This window comes from Arachis ipaensis, chromosome B3 (assembly GCF_059453495.1).
Source record: "Arachis ipaensis isolate K30076 ecotype BB chromosome B3, ASM5945349v1, whole genome shotgun sequence".
Lineage (NCBI taxonomy): Eukaryota > Viridiplantae > Streptophyta > Magnoliopsida > Fabales > Fabaceae > Arachis > Arachis ipaensis.
The window spans coordinates 18,734,218-18,748,802 of record NC_142438.1 but is presented as its reverse complement, the minus strand read 5'-3'; the positions used below and the strand labels follow the sequence as shown (position 1 = coordinate 18,748,802).

Here is a 14,585-nt window from a genome sequence, read left to right as displayed (position 1 = left end):
AGAGCGCGACGGCAGCGGCAAGTGTCTCCCTGCGCGACGCCGACTCCACGTCCCTCTCATGGTCTCTCTCTCCCCTCTGGTCGCGACTCACGGCGGCGCGAAACGCGAAGGGCTGCAGCACAGGCGGTGATAGCAGGGCGCGACGCGACGGTGTGGCGCGGTTCTCTTCTTCCTCCTCGGCCAGACGACGGCGCGATGGCAGTGGTGAAGCCCAGCACGCGGCGCAGTCTCTTCCCTATGTTCTCTCCTCCGCGACGGCAAGGGCGGCGAGGCGCGACGGGGCACGCAGTGGGCTGAACACGGCGGCGAGGTCCCCTTCGCTCTCCTCCGATCAACAGTCAGAGATCCTCCCCTCTCTACTTCTTCGCATTTCCTCTTAACCCCTTCTTTCTTTTGTTCTTCGTTTTGTTTGTAGCTGCTGCTGCCATAGTGTTAGGTGCGGCTGTGTGTGTTGGGTTTAGGGGAACCGGGTTACCGGGTAGGGTTTTTCAGGGTTAGGGTTCATTTTAGTAATTTTACTTAAAAATAGGGTAATATAGTAATTGAAACCCAATTTAAATCCAACACTAATTATATATAGAAAATACTATTTACTCACCAATTTCACAAATTATTTTCAATAAAATATCCAAATCAAATAATTAGGAGTAATATAATTAAATCCCTTATTTTCCAATGTAGCAGTATTAATATTGAAAATATTACTTATTTAATTCAAATCATATAGAAATCCTTATTATTTCACAACTACCAACTTTATACTCTGAATATAGAAAATAATCCAGTAATTGTGAAATTGGATAATAACCATAACTTATCTCAAATTCAATAAATCAAAACTTACCTTAATTATCTTTAATAAAATAATTTCTGAAATTAAGGCTATAAATAACTATATGATTTGAGACTTGATCATAAAAAGACTTTTCAGAGATTCTGGGTCTTACAGAACTTATGCAGAATAGGTTAAAAAACGGCGAAGGAGGAGGATGCTTCGGAACGAACCTTTTCCAGAGATCGCGTTGAGATTTGGCGGCGGTGGAGCGCCAGAATCGATCCATCTGGTCGCATAGGCATTGGATCTGAGAGATGTCATTGGAGAGGGAGAGGGAGAGATCGGAGGAGGCGGAGTAGTCGAGGCGCTCGAGACATTCCACGCCGTCGCGCGTATTGAGGAGCTTCTTCGCGCTTTGGTAAACATCCGATAGCGTTGCTCCGCTGCCTTCCATGGTGAAGCTCAGTGCTGGTGGTGACTGTGGTGGTTTTTTTGGAGCTCCGATGTCAGAGAGAGAGAGAGAGAGAGAGAGAGAGAGAGAGAGAGAGAGAGAGAATCTGTGAATTGAAGAAACGAAGAATCGGAGCTCCGACGAACGCTGAAAAATCTTCAGATCGAAGCCAAATCGTAGAAGCTCAATGAAGGCAGCGACAACGGCGTTGCTCGTAGCAGCGAGGAGATGAGCTGCAACAAGGGGATGGGGAGCGACAGCGAGGAGTTGAATGACAAATCAGTAGAAGATGAACAAAGGCAAGAAATTAGAGTTTGTCAATGACATCATCTTCACTCAAGTTAAAAAAAATTATGGCGGTTCTAAATGCCACAATCAACAAAAGTCGCCACAAAAACCATGAACATTATGGCATAAATTAGAACTGCTGAAATTAACAAACATAATGGCAGTTTTTTTAACCCGCCATAAAATTAGTGCCATTTTTACCAACATTTTTTGTAGTGCGGTGGACATATAACTATTAGACAATAAATTATAAAAAAAATATTAATAAAAATATTAGATTTGATATTAAAATAATAAAAGAAATATAAAAGATGATAAAAATCTAAAATTTAAAATCAAAATGTTTAATATAAAGGAAGAAAATAAAGAAAAACTTTTAGTAAACAACGACTCTAACATTAACATGACAATGAATTGAATTAAATAATATATATTTGAATTAATTAAACCAAATAATTTATATAATAAATTAATTATAATTATTTAGCTTAATAAAATAAGTTAAATAAATAAAAATATATTATAAATATGTCATATAAAAAATATAACACTTTTAAAAATCATTAATCAAAATACATAAAATAAAAAAATTAATACAAATTAAAAAAATTAATTCATTTATTTTCGTCAAATCAAATAATTAATTAGTTATAATTAATGTGGTCAAATATAATATTAAATAATTTTATATTTATCTTAATCAAATCAAACAAATAATTAATTATAACATTTTTAAAAATCATTAATCAAATTACATAAGACGAAAAAGTTAATACAAATTAAAATAAAATTAATTTATTTATTTCAGTCAAATCAAATAATTAATATGATTGATTAATTATATATAGTTAATGTGGTCGAGCAAAATACTTAATAATTTCATATTTACTTCAATCAAATTAAATAAATTAGAAACACCTTTAAAATATGTCATGTCAATTATGCTATTAATTAAAAAAATTGATTTTAATAATATATAATAAATAATTTATAGATAGATAATAAATTATATTCATCTAATATCTACAAGAAAAATGGGATTTAGTAGCGGTTTTTGTAGGAATTAGCGACGATTTTAAACCACTGCAAAACAAATTACCAACGCTTCGAGAAACAGGGCAGGGGGAACGCTGTCGACGACGACACCAGGATGGATGATTGGGGAGGCCGCCGACGACGTCATAGACATGTACGGAGGAAGGAGAAGACTTGGACGACCCATTTCACTTTACCTTTGCGCGCAGGAGCTACACAGCAGAGGGAGGAGACCAGTGACGGGAAAGAACGATGACACGGACGTGGCGGTTGGAACTGACGGAGGAAAGAGTCACGACGGCGGGAGAAGGAGACCAGTGATTGGCGCCTTTGCTCTGCTGGGGTTCGCACGAAAAGGGTGAAAAGGTTAATGGTGCCGAAATATTTTGGTTGGAGTATTTTAATGAAACAAACCCCGCCCCCTCCCCCTCCCCCAAGGTTATTTGCTGTGGTTGGCACCCAAAACAGCCACCAAATCAGATCAATTAGAACGGAACTTGATTACGCAACAAGAACACAACAACTTAGTCGATTTGCAGCGTTTTGAAAAAATGCCGACAATTTTCCGCTGCTAAATTCCATTTCTGTTGAAGTAGATCAACAATATATACATGTATTGTCAAATCAATTTCTTTAATAAGTTATTTTTAAGTAATATATTAATTAAAGAGATTGAAATTTAAATTTTTAAATCAAAAGAAGAAACATTTATATTTTTTCAAAGATAAGAAATATTTTAACTTTATTTTATAATATTAGGTAAAAAAATCTGGCAATAATATAAAATACCAACGTTTAATTACCTTAACAAGACCAAAGTATTATTGTCATCATAATAAAAATATCATATTAGGTTTATTATATATATAAGAGAGAGAAGTCAATTGATTTAATTGTTTGATAAAAAAAAATTAATACATTCATCAAATCAACAAAATGTTTATGAGTAGATAACAAAAGGATCTATCAACCGTAACTCTGTAAGAGTGACAGAAAAATTTATCCAAAAGAATGAAGATGAAAATTGAGTGTTTTAGATTATGTTTATTTTGTTTTAGAGACAATATTTATAATTATATTTTGGATTATGTTTATTTTGTTTTGGGAACAATATTTATAATTATGTTTTGGATGAAAACTTGATTTATAATTATATTTATTAGATATTTATAATTACAAAGACCTTAATGTTTGTAAATATAAAAATTATAATTTATTTATACTTTTAAAAATTATAATAATTAAAAGTAAAAAATAAAAAAAAAATTATGTATTTATATATATTATTTAATAGTTAAAATAAAAATATTTGGCGGACGTTAAGCGGGGCAAACTTTCCCGCTAGCTGCACATAGGATTTGAACTTGGAAAGCTTGTATAAAGTATAAACCATAAAGCTATAACCCTCTCACCACTAAGCCACATACACTCTTATGTTATAATAGGTTAATAATAGTAGATATAATATAAGACCCAAGTTCACATGAGTAAAGCTCCAAGCCTACCGTCTTACATTAGTTCATATTTTATTAGAATAATTTTAACTTCACATATTTACTCATGTAATTTAATTTATGTATATTTATTTTTTTTTAAATTTTGATTGTTTCTTATTTTTTATCAACAAATTATTTTTACTTTTAATTTTATCTATATGTAACTTTTTTTAATTTTTTTCAGATTAAACCTATTAAATTAAAGACTAATAATTTATATAAATTATATATATCACATTAAAACAATAAGCTAATAAAATTTTTATATAATTTTTTTAAATTTAAATAATATAAAATATTAAACACTAATTTTTATTTTTCAATAAACATTGTATATAGTTTTATATATTTATTTAATTATTACCTGATCAAACGGTTCGATTACTGATCCATTAGTGACACAATAGTTTTACCGGGTCGATTACCGGTTCGATTTTAATAACTATGGATCGAGCCACGTTAGCGCGTCATTAACGAAAAATAGGTTAGTAACTAATATAGTACAATTTTTTCAATCTCAGAAATATAATTAGTACAATTAAAATCTCAGTCACAATTTTATTGCAAGGCCAATCTCACGGATCATTTGGAGAATTAATCTTTCTTCCTCTCTAATAAAGCAAGAGACGATGACATCACCAGCAACATCAGCATAAAAGAAAAGGGCTCGCATTACACGTTTTTACATAGTATTCTGATCATTGACTTGAAGTCTTGAATCTATAGATTTAAAGGTATAGTACAAAAGAACATCGACTCTAGATTACTTATTTGACATTTAACTGTTGATAACTGATTTTTATGTCTTGTATAAACCTAATTCCACTTTCTTAGAGTTGTTTATTAAGGTTGCGTAAAGCACTATTACAAAGCAAAGAGGGCTGAATGCTATTACACAAAACAATAAAAAAATTTTATCGAAGATGGACGAATACTTAATTACTGCTGAACAGAACATGTTTCCAAAGCATAAATGACAACAAATGAAAAATCAAACCTTGAAAGAAGCTTCTAATCATACAAGTTCATAACGCCTTTGATAAAGAGAACGTGTAGGTGACAAAGGAAAGTAAAGCACAATAAAAGAGGTTGATCTTTTGAAAAATTTCCTTCAGGAAAATACATATGTTAAGGGGAACAATTGGGAAACCATGATAATAGGAGCATTATTAAAGTCATAATCATCTGAAAGTGCAGGCAAGTTACAATAATATCTTAATAAAGTTATATTAGAGCAAAAATCTACACATGCCAAAATAATCATGTCATCTGATATTAAACAAATATACCCAATAAGGTTTCATATGTTTTTTCCAATTACGAAAAAATAAAGAAAGAAAGTAATAGTTGTTATAAAGATAGCCCTTTTCACCTTCAAGAATGATTACTCGGCTAAAGTTATGATTGTAAAACAGCTGATCTAGATCCCACTTGTAATGACCTGCTAAAGGCACAGTGTAAAAAATGAGATGTAGAATTCTTCTGGAATACTCCCAGTAAGTAGAGAACACAACAAAAGAGAGGAAAAGCATGGAAATTTTTCTTACATGCAATCTTGTAGTAAGCAATTAACTCTCCTGGTCTTTCAGTTTGAACTGGTTTAAAATCTAAGTGCCAAATCAAATTATTGTTAGTAACCAAAGCCTGGTTCCTTATCACCAATGTTTTATGTAGCTCAGTAATCACAAATAATTGAGATTCAAGTAATTTCATCCTTGTCAAGTCTTTATAGCAACCTGTCTTTTTCTCACAATAAAAAATCTTTACAAAGACATAATTCCAGTAGTTTCTGATAAATTGATAATATCCCTTGAAGGCATATCTCAAGATTCACAATGAACCATTAATATTCCAAATCAAGTATTAAATTTTTCATAATTCTTCCTAGTACCATCATCAGTCATAAAAACAAAGAAATACTTTTCTATCACATCATGCAAAGGAAAATTTCTCCTTAAGGACATGAGTTCTTTGGTAACAGCATTCAGTTAAGCACTCCCTTTTTTCTTTCCTTTCTTTCTAAGTAAAGATCTAAAATTACTAAAATAATGATCACAAATATCACAAACAATCAATAAGTAACAATAGTTGACTACTTATCCATATAGGAAATATTAGAAATATTTCCCAGGAATCTATTGAGTCATGGGTTTTCATAACTATGCACAATTCTATGTTTAACTATTGGAAAAGATTAGTAAGGTCAAATAATTAAGTGTATGTGAGGCTAAGTAAAATAGTCAAATCACACATGAATATAATAAAGCATGCATATCAGGCATCTTATTCTTCAGTTCTTTCCAAAAATTTATTGTTTACTTTTGACAAGATATCAAACAGAATAAGATTATCAAATCAGGGGGAAAAAATCATATATTCGGAATTCAAACTTATTCCGAGTTAAAAAAGTACAAATGGAACTCATTTATGAAAATTTCGATCCTATACTTTACTCTCTAACCAAGTATATGCAAGCATATTTTATGCAACATATTGGATTCTATTTGCGCTTAATCTTTACCACAAGATGGCTTATGATTAATAAAACCCAACACAGAGTTATATACAAAATTATAAGAAATTTTTACATGAGAGAATATGATATAGTCCAACATAGAGAAACAAATACACATTACATGACCAAAAATATAATGCTAAAAATGGAGGTTTCTACAATAATAATTTTCATGGAAAAAATGAATGAAAGGTTGAATACATGATGGCCTCTAAGAGCTGCTTAGCTATTATAGCTGATTATTTTCCGATAATCCTTGTTCCACAACATTTTTTGCAAAATCTGTTGCAACAACCGTTAAAGAAAGCCAAGGAGCTTTATCAAAACCTGGATTTTCCTTCAGGACATATCGATTGTTTTACTCATTCAACCTCTAATTGCAAAAACTTCCAACATTTAGCACTGATGTCTGATGGTTTTATCTTTTGTCAATAAATCCGAGTACATAGATGGTAGCCAACATCACTGCTTCGCATCATCATGTTACTAACTTAAAAAAATATCCAAACCCCATTTCAGCTGTATACTCAAATACAGACAACACTTGATCTACTCCAAAGGCAGCACCAACCACATATCTATCATCTTCTAATAGATGATAATTTCAGGTAATTTGAGCTTCACAGGCTAGGGCACATAAGTTGGAAATTTAGGGTTTTGAAGATAAACCAAAACTATACAAACTTGGAGTTATTTTTTTGAAAGATTTGAGCATATTGCGGACAGAGCAAATTGGACTTGTATGAAGTTCTCTAATTAGATATCCAAAATACTAAACAGAGAAAGAGAATAACTTCAGTTACCTCTAAAGGCAGGCGAAGAGAGGTGGAGCAGAACGGAGCATAAGAGAGGAGGTCATAGCAGCAACAAAGCACAGGGACGAGTACGGCGTTCTTCCTCGTCGACGAGCAAAAAAACAAGCATAAGCAGAGACGACCACGGAACACCAGAGCAGCTGAAGTACAACTGTACAAGCAGAGAGAGAGTTACAGGAAGAAGCTTGAGGATGGCAGCAGTAGCTGCTAGCGAGTGAAGTAAAAAATTGAGAAGATCCATTCTCTTTAGATTGAGGGTAGTAAGAAAGTAAATTTGCGTGATGGTAGTAGCTCGAAGGACGGGTGTCATCTCTAATTCTACTCATTTTTAATATGCTGGTATTTGATTTTATCCGTGAATTATTAAAAAAATATAATATTATTATATAATTTAATAATAATTTAAAATAAAATTAATTTTTATATAAAAAAATATTAAATTATTATCAGTAATATTAAAAAAATAAAAAAATAATTAATTTTTTTAATTTAATATTTATTAATTATTATAATAATTAATAAATATTAAATAAAATAAATTATAACTATTTTTAATTAATTTTCTTTGATTATCAAATATTTTCAATTATTAATTGAGCGCAGCCAAATATTTCTATTAAATTAAATGATAATGCATAATTGAATGGAGGTACAAAAATCTTTGACGGATAATAAAATAAAATTAAATCATCTTAATAAAGGATAGATAATATTAAGATGCAGCTTGAATATGTTTATAAATTATTTTTTTTAATTTATGAAAAGATATAATATTAATGTCTGGTACAATTTTTAAATTAAATTACATTTTTTAAAAAAAATTATTTTATTGTTTATAAAAAAATAAAAAAAATGATTTTTTTCATAATAAAAAATTTTTTATCACTCTTCTCTTAAAATAATCATTTTTAAAATTAAAAAATCAAACACAAAATAACTTATTTATAAATTATTTTTAATATAAATATTTATTATTTAAACTATTTTTTTAAAATAAATTTTAATTTAATTAAACTATTTACCCAAATTGAACCTAAATCACTACACCACAATCAAATACTTCCAAGTAACTCTTTCTATATACAAATGAAACAAATGCATTTAAAATGAGGAATAAATAGATGACATCAAGATTTTAAATTTACAAATAAATATATTTTCAAAAAAATCACTAGTGCAGCATCAAATTTATTGGATTATAACAGCTTTAGGATTGTTTTTTCCATAAGACTAAACTCAAGAAATTGATTAATTAATAGAATAAATGCATATTGACGTTTTATAGGCGTCTTCATAACTAAATGCTAATTAAAGTGAAACAACACTTCTAATTTATTTATTTCTGTCTAAAAGATCACATATATATTTAAATTAATTAAACTAAATAGTCACCAAAAAAAATTAATTAAACTAAATAATATATATAATAAATTAACTATAATTATTTAACTCAATAAAATAAGTTAAATAAATAAAAATATCTTATAAATATGTGTTAGACAAAATAATTTTTTTTATAAGAAAATTATAAAAATAAATAATTAGTTGTTTGGTAATATTCCTATATATAATATTTATATCTATTTTAAATTAAGTTAGATCATTTGATAGTTGGTTATTTATTTAAATTTTGAAATTAACAGCAAGCAAGAAGTGCGGGAACAGCTACAAGAAATTCAAATTTCCTGCAAGTGGTGTACAAAGAGTAACTGCCCATTGAGATTAGGCTAGTCTATAAATAGAGCTTTAGGAACACGTTGTAAGGAGTTCAGTTCTTCTTGGAAAACACTTAGAGACCCAAAACGCTCTCAGCCCCTTGGCATCACAGAGTAAAATTGGGAATCTTAAGTAATTCCTCTGAACTCAAACACTTGTACTTTGCTTTCTTTCAGTTTTTATTAATAAAATTTCTTTACTTTTACGTCTTTTTCTCTTTTACGTTCATGTTTCTTCTTTCATCTTCTTTTTAATTTCCTGTTTGTTTTGATTTCTGCATTTTACTTTGCCTCCGGCACCTTGTATGTTTTCCTTTTTATCTTTAATTTTACTTTCGAAACTACAATTGAGATTTTGAGACACCCACAAAAGGAGTCGTTTCTGCTCCTTGAATTAAGATTGTGAAACAAAACTCGAAAATTGTTGATTTATTTGTTGTTAACAATGGAACAAAAATTTGAGTAAAACAAATTGGCACGCCCGGTGGGACATTGTCAATAGATTGTAGTTTGTCAAAAGAAAAATCAAGAGTTTTGAATTTGCATGTGGTTGCGCAGTGGTAAATTCGTGCGTCCAGAGCCAAGGAAATCAGCGTCAGTTGACATGTCAAATACTTCTGCAGCATCTTCTTCTACTTCTAGTGATGAGATTAGAGGAAATGAATCCGGGAATTCTCCTGTGATTTCAAATGCAGAGCCTACCTTGATGTCAGTGAGGCATGATGGCGTTGGCCATGTCCATACAGGGTTAAATGCAACTCACATAAATACCATAGGGTGGCCGCCATATGGCTTGCCACCGGGGTATGTCCCCTCCATGGTGACACAAGGATTGCCTGTGCCTCTCTACTCAACTTTTCAAAATCCTCTTTATCAAAATCCATATGGCATGTCAAATGTACCTGTTTCTGGGGTGCCAGGTTCACACGTATCACAACAAAATTTTTCACATGCTATTAATACAGGAAATAACAGTGCATCTAATTCTACTACATCCACTGTCACTAGGGTAGAAAATTCCAGACCTGTATTTCATGATATGTCAAGAGCAATGCCTGTTAATCAACCTAGTCAAACTGTGGGATCTTTAGCAAATATTAGGCAGCAGATGGATGAAAGCCACCATGATCTAGTAAACATGTTAACTCATCAAATGGTGACAGTTTTAAATCCTCTTTTAGAAAACACAAACACTAGAATTGAACAATTAAATAGGCAAGTCAATAGGATTGCTACTATGGTGAATTTAGAAGAAAATGATAACTTGGGTTTAAGATTTGATAATGTCAATCAGAACGGTGGAGCAATTCCTAATTATGATGTTCATATGCCTAGACAGGGTCAAAATGCTGATGATATGTTAGAAAGACTTAGACAAAATAACTTAGGGGGGCATTATAATCTAGCAAGAAATGTTGAACAAGTTTTAAACCGTTTGGGATTTAATGTTGGTTGCTTGAATAGGCCATATTTTGTGTCTGCTTTTCCTGAGTGTGTCCAACAAGCAGAGCTCCCAAGGGGTTGGAAAATTCCAAAATCCCTTACAAAATTTTCTGGAGAAGAAAATGAATCTACAGTAGAGCATATTGCTCGATATACTGTTGAAATTGGGGAAGCAGCTTCTAATGAATATCTCAAGATGAGATACTTTCCTTCTTCTTTAACAAAAAATGTATTTACATGGTTCTCTAACTTGAGACCAAATTCTATTCATTCTTGGGCGCAGTTGGAGAGAAATTTTCATGATCAGTTTTTCCGAGGTGAATTGAAAGTTAGTCTTACGGATTTATTCTCTGTCAAACGTGCAGAAGGAGAATCCATTGATACCTATTTGGCGCGGTTTAGAAACATGAGGAATAAATGTTTTACTCCGATTCTAGAATCTGAAGTTGTCAAAATGGCCACTAATGGGCTAGAATTCGGAGTTAGGAAGAAACTTGTTAATCAACATACTTTAGATCTTTCCCAATTAGCTGAGAGAGTAAGACAGATAGAACAAATTAAGAAAGAAAAAGAAAATTTTAAAAGGGGTTCAAAAAAGGTTGCATATGTTGATTGTTTTTCCGATAGTAGTGATTCAGATGAAAAAGAGATTTATATTGCTGAATTACGTGGGGGTCCTCCTTATGTATGCAAATCTTGAAGCCTGTTAAAGGAAAGGAAAAAGTTTCTTCTTATTCTAAAGTTGAAAATAAGACTTATTCTTTTGATATTTCTAAGGCAGATCAAATATTTGAAGTTTTATTAAAAGATAAGCAGCTTATTTTACCGGAAGGAAAAAAGATGCCTACAACTGATGAAATAAAAAATAAGAAATTTTGTAAGTTTCATCAAGTATTTTCTCATACCACTAACAATTGCGTCCGTTTCAGGGATTTGATACAAAAAGCAATTGAGGAGGGAAGACTGAAGTTTGAAGATAAAACTACTATGAAGGTGGACACTGAACCATTTGCTGCTGACTCAAATTATGTTGAGCCATTCGATTTGTCAATCAACATGGTAGAAGTTGATGCCACGATGGTTAGTGCTAAAAATGAAAATAAAGACCTGAGAGTCTTTGAACAAGATAAGAAGCCAGTTTATCCGCGTCCTGGTGAGGATTTATTAGATTTTTTGTTGAGAATTAAAGAATCTGACAGCACCATCGCCATGTGCCCAAAGTGCAATGCTGTTTTTGACAAGGAAGCTGCAAAAGAGTTTGAAAAGTATAAAGTTGAAGAGAAAGAAAAGGCTGAGTTGAGAAAGAAGATTGCTGAAAAAGAAAATGAAACTAACGAGCTAAAGCGGAAGATAGCCGAGGAAAAACAAAAGTTGGGCGGTCAAACTCCTTTGAACAAGTGCGTCAACAACACTGGAGTACAACCTGTCAACCAGAAGATGAAGACTGTGGTCATGATTGATGGAAGACCTGATGGATTTTCTCAAAAGACAAGAGTTCCTCCCACCAAAATTTCAAACAATAAATGGGTCCAGAATGTGAGAAATGTGCAGAATCAACCTACTGCTTTTGCAAGAGGAAAAAACAAATGGGTGAAGCCTAGACCTTTTAAGCCTAGGTACTATGAGTCTCAGTTATGGAACATGAATCATGCACAAGACAGAGGTAGTATATATATTCCAAAAAATATGCCTGTTCCCTCAAAGCCAATTTATTCTTGTTATAATCCTAACATGCAGCAGGTTCCTAATTATTCTCCTTGGTCAAATTGTCAAAATATTCCAAAATATTCTCCTTTTACAACTTTTGAGCAGAAAGAGAATATGCCTGAGTATGTTCCTTTGGATCCATACAAGAGACACGGAGTAGATTTTCCTCCTTTGCCAACCATAGCCAAGTCTGTAAAAACAAGCAATTCTTCTAATCACCCTAAGTGCAATAAAAATGTCAAGAAGAATCTTGTTGGGAAAAGGGTGATGGTTGAAAACAAGGGAGAAAAGGATGAAGATTTAATTACTGATAATTTTGACACTGATTTTGATGACAGCTTAGAAGCAATATTTGGTGTTAAGCAACCTATAGCTGTGGTGTCAATACTGCCTGAGGAGTATAGTCAAGTCCAGGAAGTAGAGTCATTAGAAGATGATTGTTATGATGTCTTTCCTGGAAGCGAATGCTTATTGCTAGACAACAACATGTGTGGTGGAGGATTATTTGAGAAGCCTACTGAAAATGATAAGGAACACTTGCGTCCACTGCATATCAAGGCTCGTGTTGATGGAAGGATAGTCAATAAGATTTTGGTTGACGGGGGAGCTGCTGCCAATCTAATGCCTGAAAGAATGATGGGAAGGTTTGGAAAAACTGAAAATGATCTGATTAAAAGTAGCATTGGGGTAACAGATTTTAACGGAAGGACTTCTTCTGTTAGAGGTGTGGTTCCGCTGTCAATTGAGGTTGGTTCTATCAATAGGCCAACTCTATTTGTGGTTGTTCCTTCTAAGGCTGGTTTTAACTTGCTTTTGGGACGTGATTGGATTCATGGAATGGGTGCTATTCCATCCACTCTACATCAAAAGTTGATTTTCTGGAACGAAGATGGAGGAGTGGAAGAAGTTTCTGCTGATAATAGTACATGTTACTATGATGAGATGCATGTGGAGTTCAGGATGTATAACCTTGGAGTCAAGCCACTGACAGTTGACACCAAGGCATTTAATCTTGAAAGTATTGAGATGTGCAAAATAGATATGAATGGTTTTATTTTGGTCCCAAAGGCCGGGGCGGATACGGCCTCAAGAGAAACTTAGATGATGAGTTCGACGAGCCAACTGGCTCGGCTGTCAGCCTATATGACAGACAGAGAAGGGTGCATTGACAATGTACCTTATGATTGTATATATGATGATGGTCCTTTAAGTTTTGAAAAAAAAAAATAACACTGACACTGTAAAAAAGGTTGAAGTGCAGGATCATTTGGAGGAAGTAGATATTGGTAACGGTGACTATCCTAGACCAACATATGTGAGCAAGATGCTACCTGATGATTTCAAAAAAGAAATAGTGGAGATTTTGAAGGAATATTGCGAGAGTTTTGCATGGGATTATGCAGAGATGCCAGGTTTGAGTCGTGAATTAGTAGAACATCAATTGCCATTGAAAGTCAATGTTAAACCTTTCAAGCAGCCACCAAGGAGATTTGCTCCTGAAGTCGTGCAGAAGATTAAAAAAGAGATTGAAAGACTTCTTAAGGCTAAGTTTATAAGAACAGTAAGGTATGTCAACTGGATTTCTAATATTGTTCCTGTCATGAAAAAAGAATGGAAAATTAAGGGTTTGCATTGATTTCAGAGATTTAAATTCTACAACACCAAAAGATGAATATCCAATGTCTATAGCTGATATGTTGATAGATTCTACTGCTGGTCATGAAATGTTAAGTTTTATAGATGGATGTTCAGGTTATAATCAAATATACATAGTTGAGGAAGATGTGTCAAAAACTGCACTTAGGTGTCCAGGTGCTTGAGGAACTTTTGAATGGGTTTTGATGCCATTTGGGCTCAAAAAATGCTGGTGCAACTTATCAAAGAGCGATGAATAAAATTTTTCATGACTTTATTGGAAATTTTATGGAAATTTATGTTGACGATGTGGTTGTTAAATCAAATGCTAAAAAGAGCATTTAGAAAATTAAAAAAAAAAAGCATTTGAAAGGATGAGAAAGCATAAATTAAAAATGAATCCCTTAAAATGTGCTTTTGGTTTGAGTGCAGGAAATTTTCTTGGTTTCTTGGTGCAGAAAAAAGAGATTGAAATGGAAAAAAAAAATAATCTCTCATTGACATTTGGGTATGTACTTCATAAATACAAAAAGCCTAATTGACTTAGAAATTCTGTTGAGTCTATTAGCTCTTGGAGTCAAAATTATTAGAATGTTAGTGTGGAGATTTTATAGGATTAGAAATTTTATCAAATTTAATTGACACCTAGAGTTTAATATATGAAAGGAACGACTTCACGAAGTTAGATTCTGTTACTTCTGAAGTTAGGA

At 32.4% G+C, this 14,585-nt stretch overlaps 1 protein-coding gene and 1 long non-coding RNA gene across 3 annotated transcripts; one reads left to right on the top strand and one right to left on the bottom strand.

Moving 5' to 3' along the window:
- Positions 1-5,192: 5,192 nt before the first annotated feature.
- On the bottom strand, positions 5,193-7,679 carry LOC148569969 (uncharacterized). Of its 2 annotated transcripts, none has more exons than XR_015907028.1 (2): positions 5,593-7,679; positions 5,193-5,489 (listed from the first exon to the last, which is right to left on the bottom strand). It is a non-coding gene; the product is annotated as an uncharacterized LOC148569969 (long non-coding RNA). The 2 variants fall into 2 exon arrangements; XR_015907027.1 differs by having other exon boundaries at positions 5,193-5,486.
- A 3,841-nt stretch (positions 7,680-11,520) lies between these two features.
- Positions 11,521-14,060, top strand: LOC148569968 (uncharacterized). Its single transcript, XM_088506759.1, has 4 exons — positions 11,521-13,258; positions 13,309-13,400; positions 13,502-13,806; positions 13,883-14,060. Exons 1-4 carry the CDS (start codon positions 11,521-11,523, stop codon positions 14,058-14,060), a joined length of 2,313 nt encoding a protein of 770 aa, XP_088362885.1.
- The last annotated feature ends 525 nt before the right edge of the window (positions 14,061-14,585 follow it).

Bases quoted from the DNA above. Each gene is read 5' to 3' on its own strand.
- LOC148569968 (XM_088506759.1), top strand. From the start codon at position 11,521: ATGAAGGTGGACACTGAACCATTTGCTGCTGACTCAAATTATGTTGAG. The intron at 13,401-13,501 runs GTGCATTGACAA...GTTGAAGTGCAG, and splicing joins TATATGACAGACAGAGAAGG to GATCATTTGGAGGAAGTAGA. The intron at 13,807-13,882 runs GTATGTCAACTG...CATTGATTTCAG, and splicing joins AAGTTTATAAGAACAGTAAG to AGATTTAAATTCTACAACAC.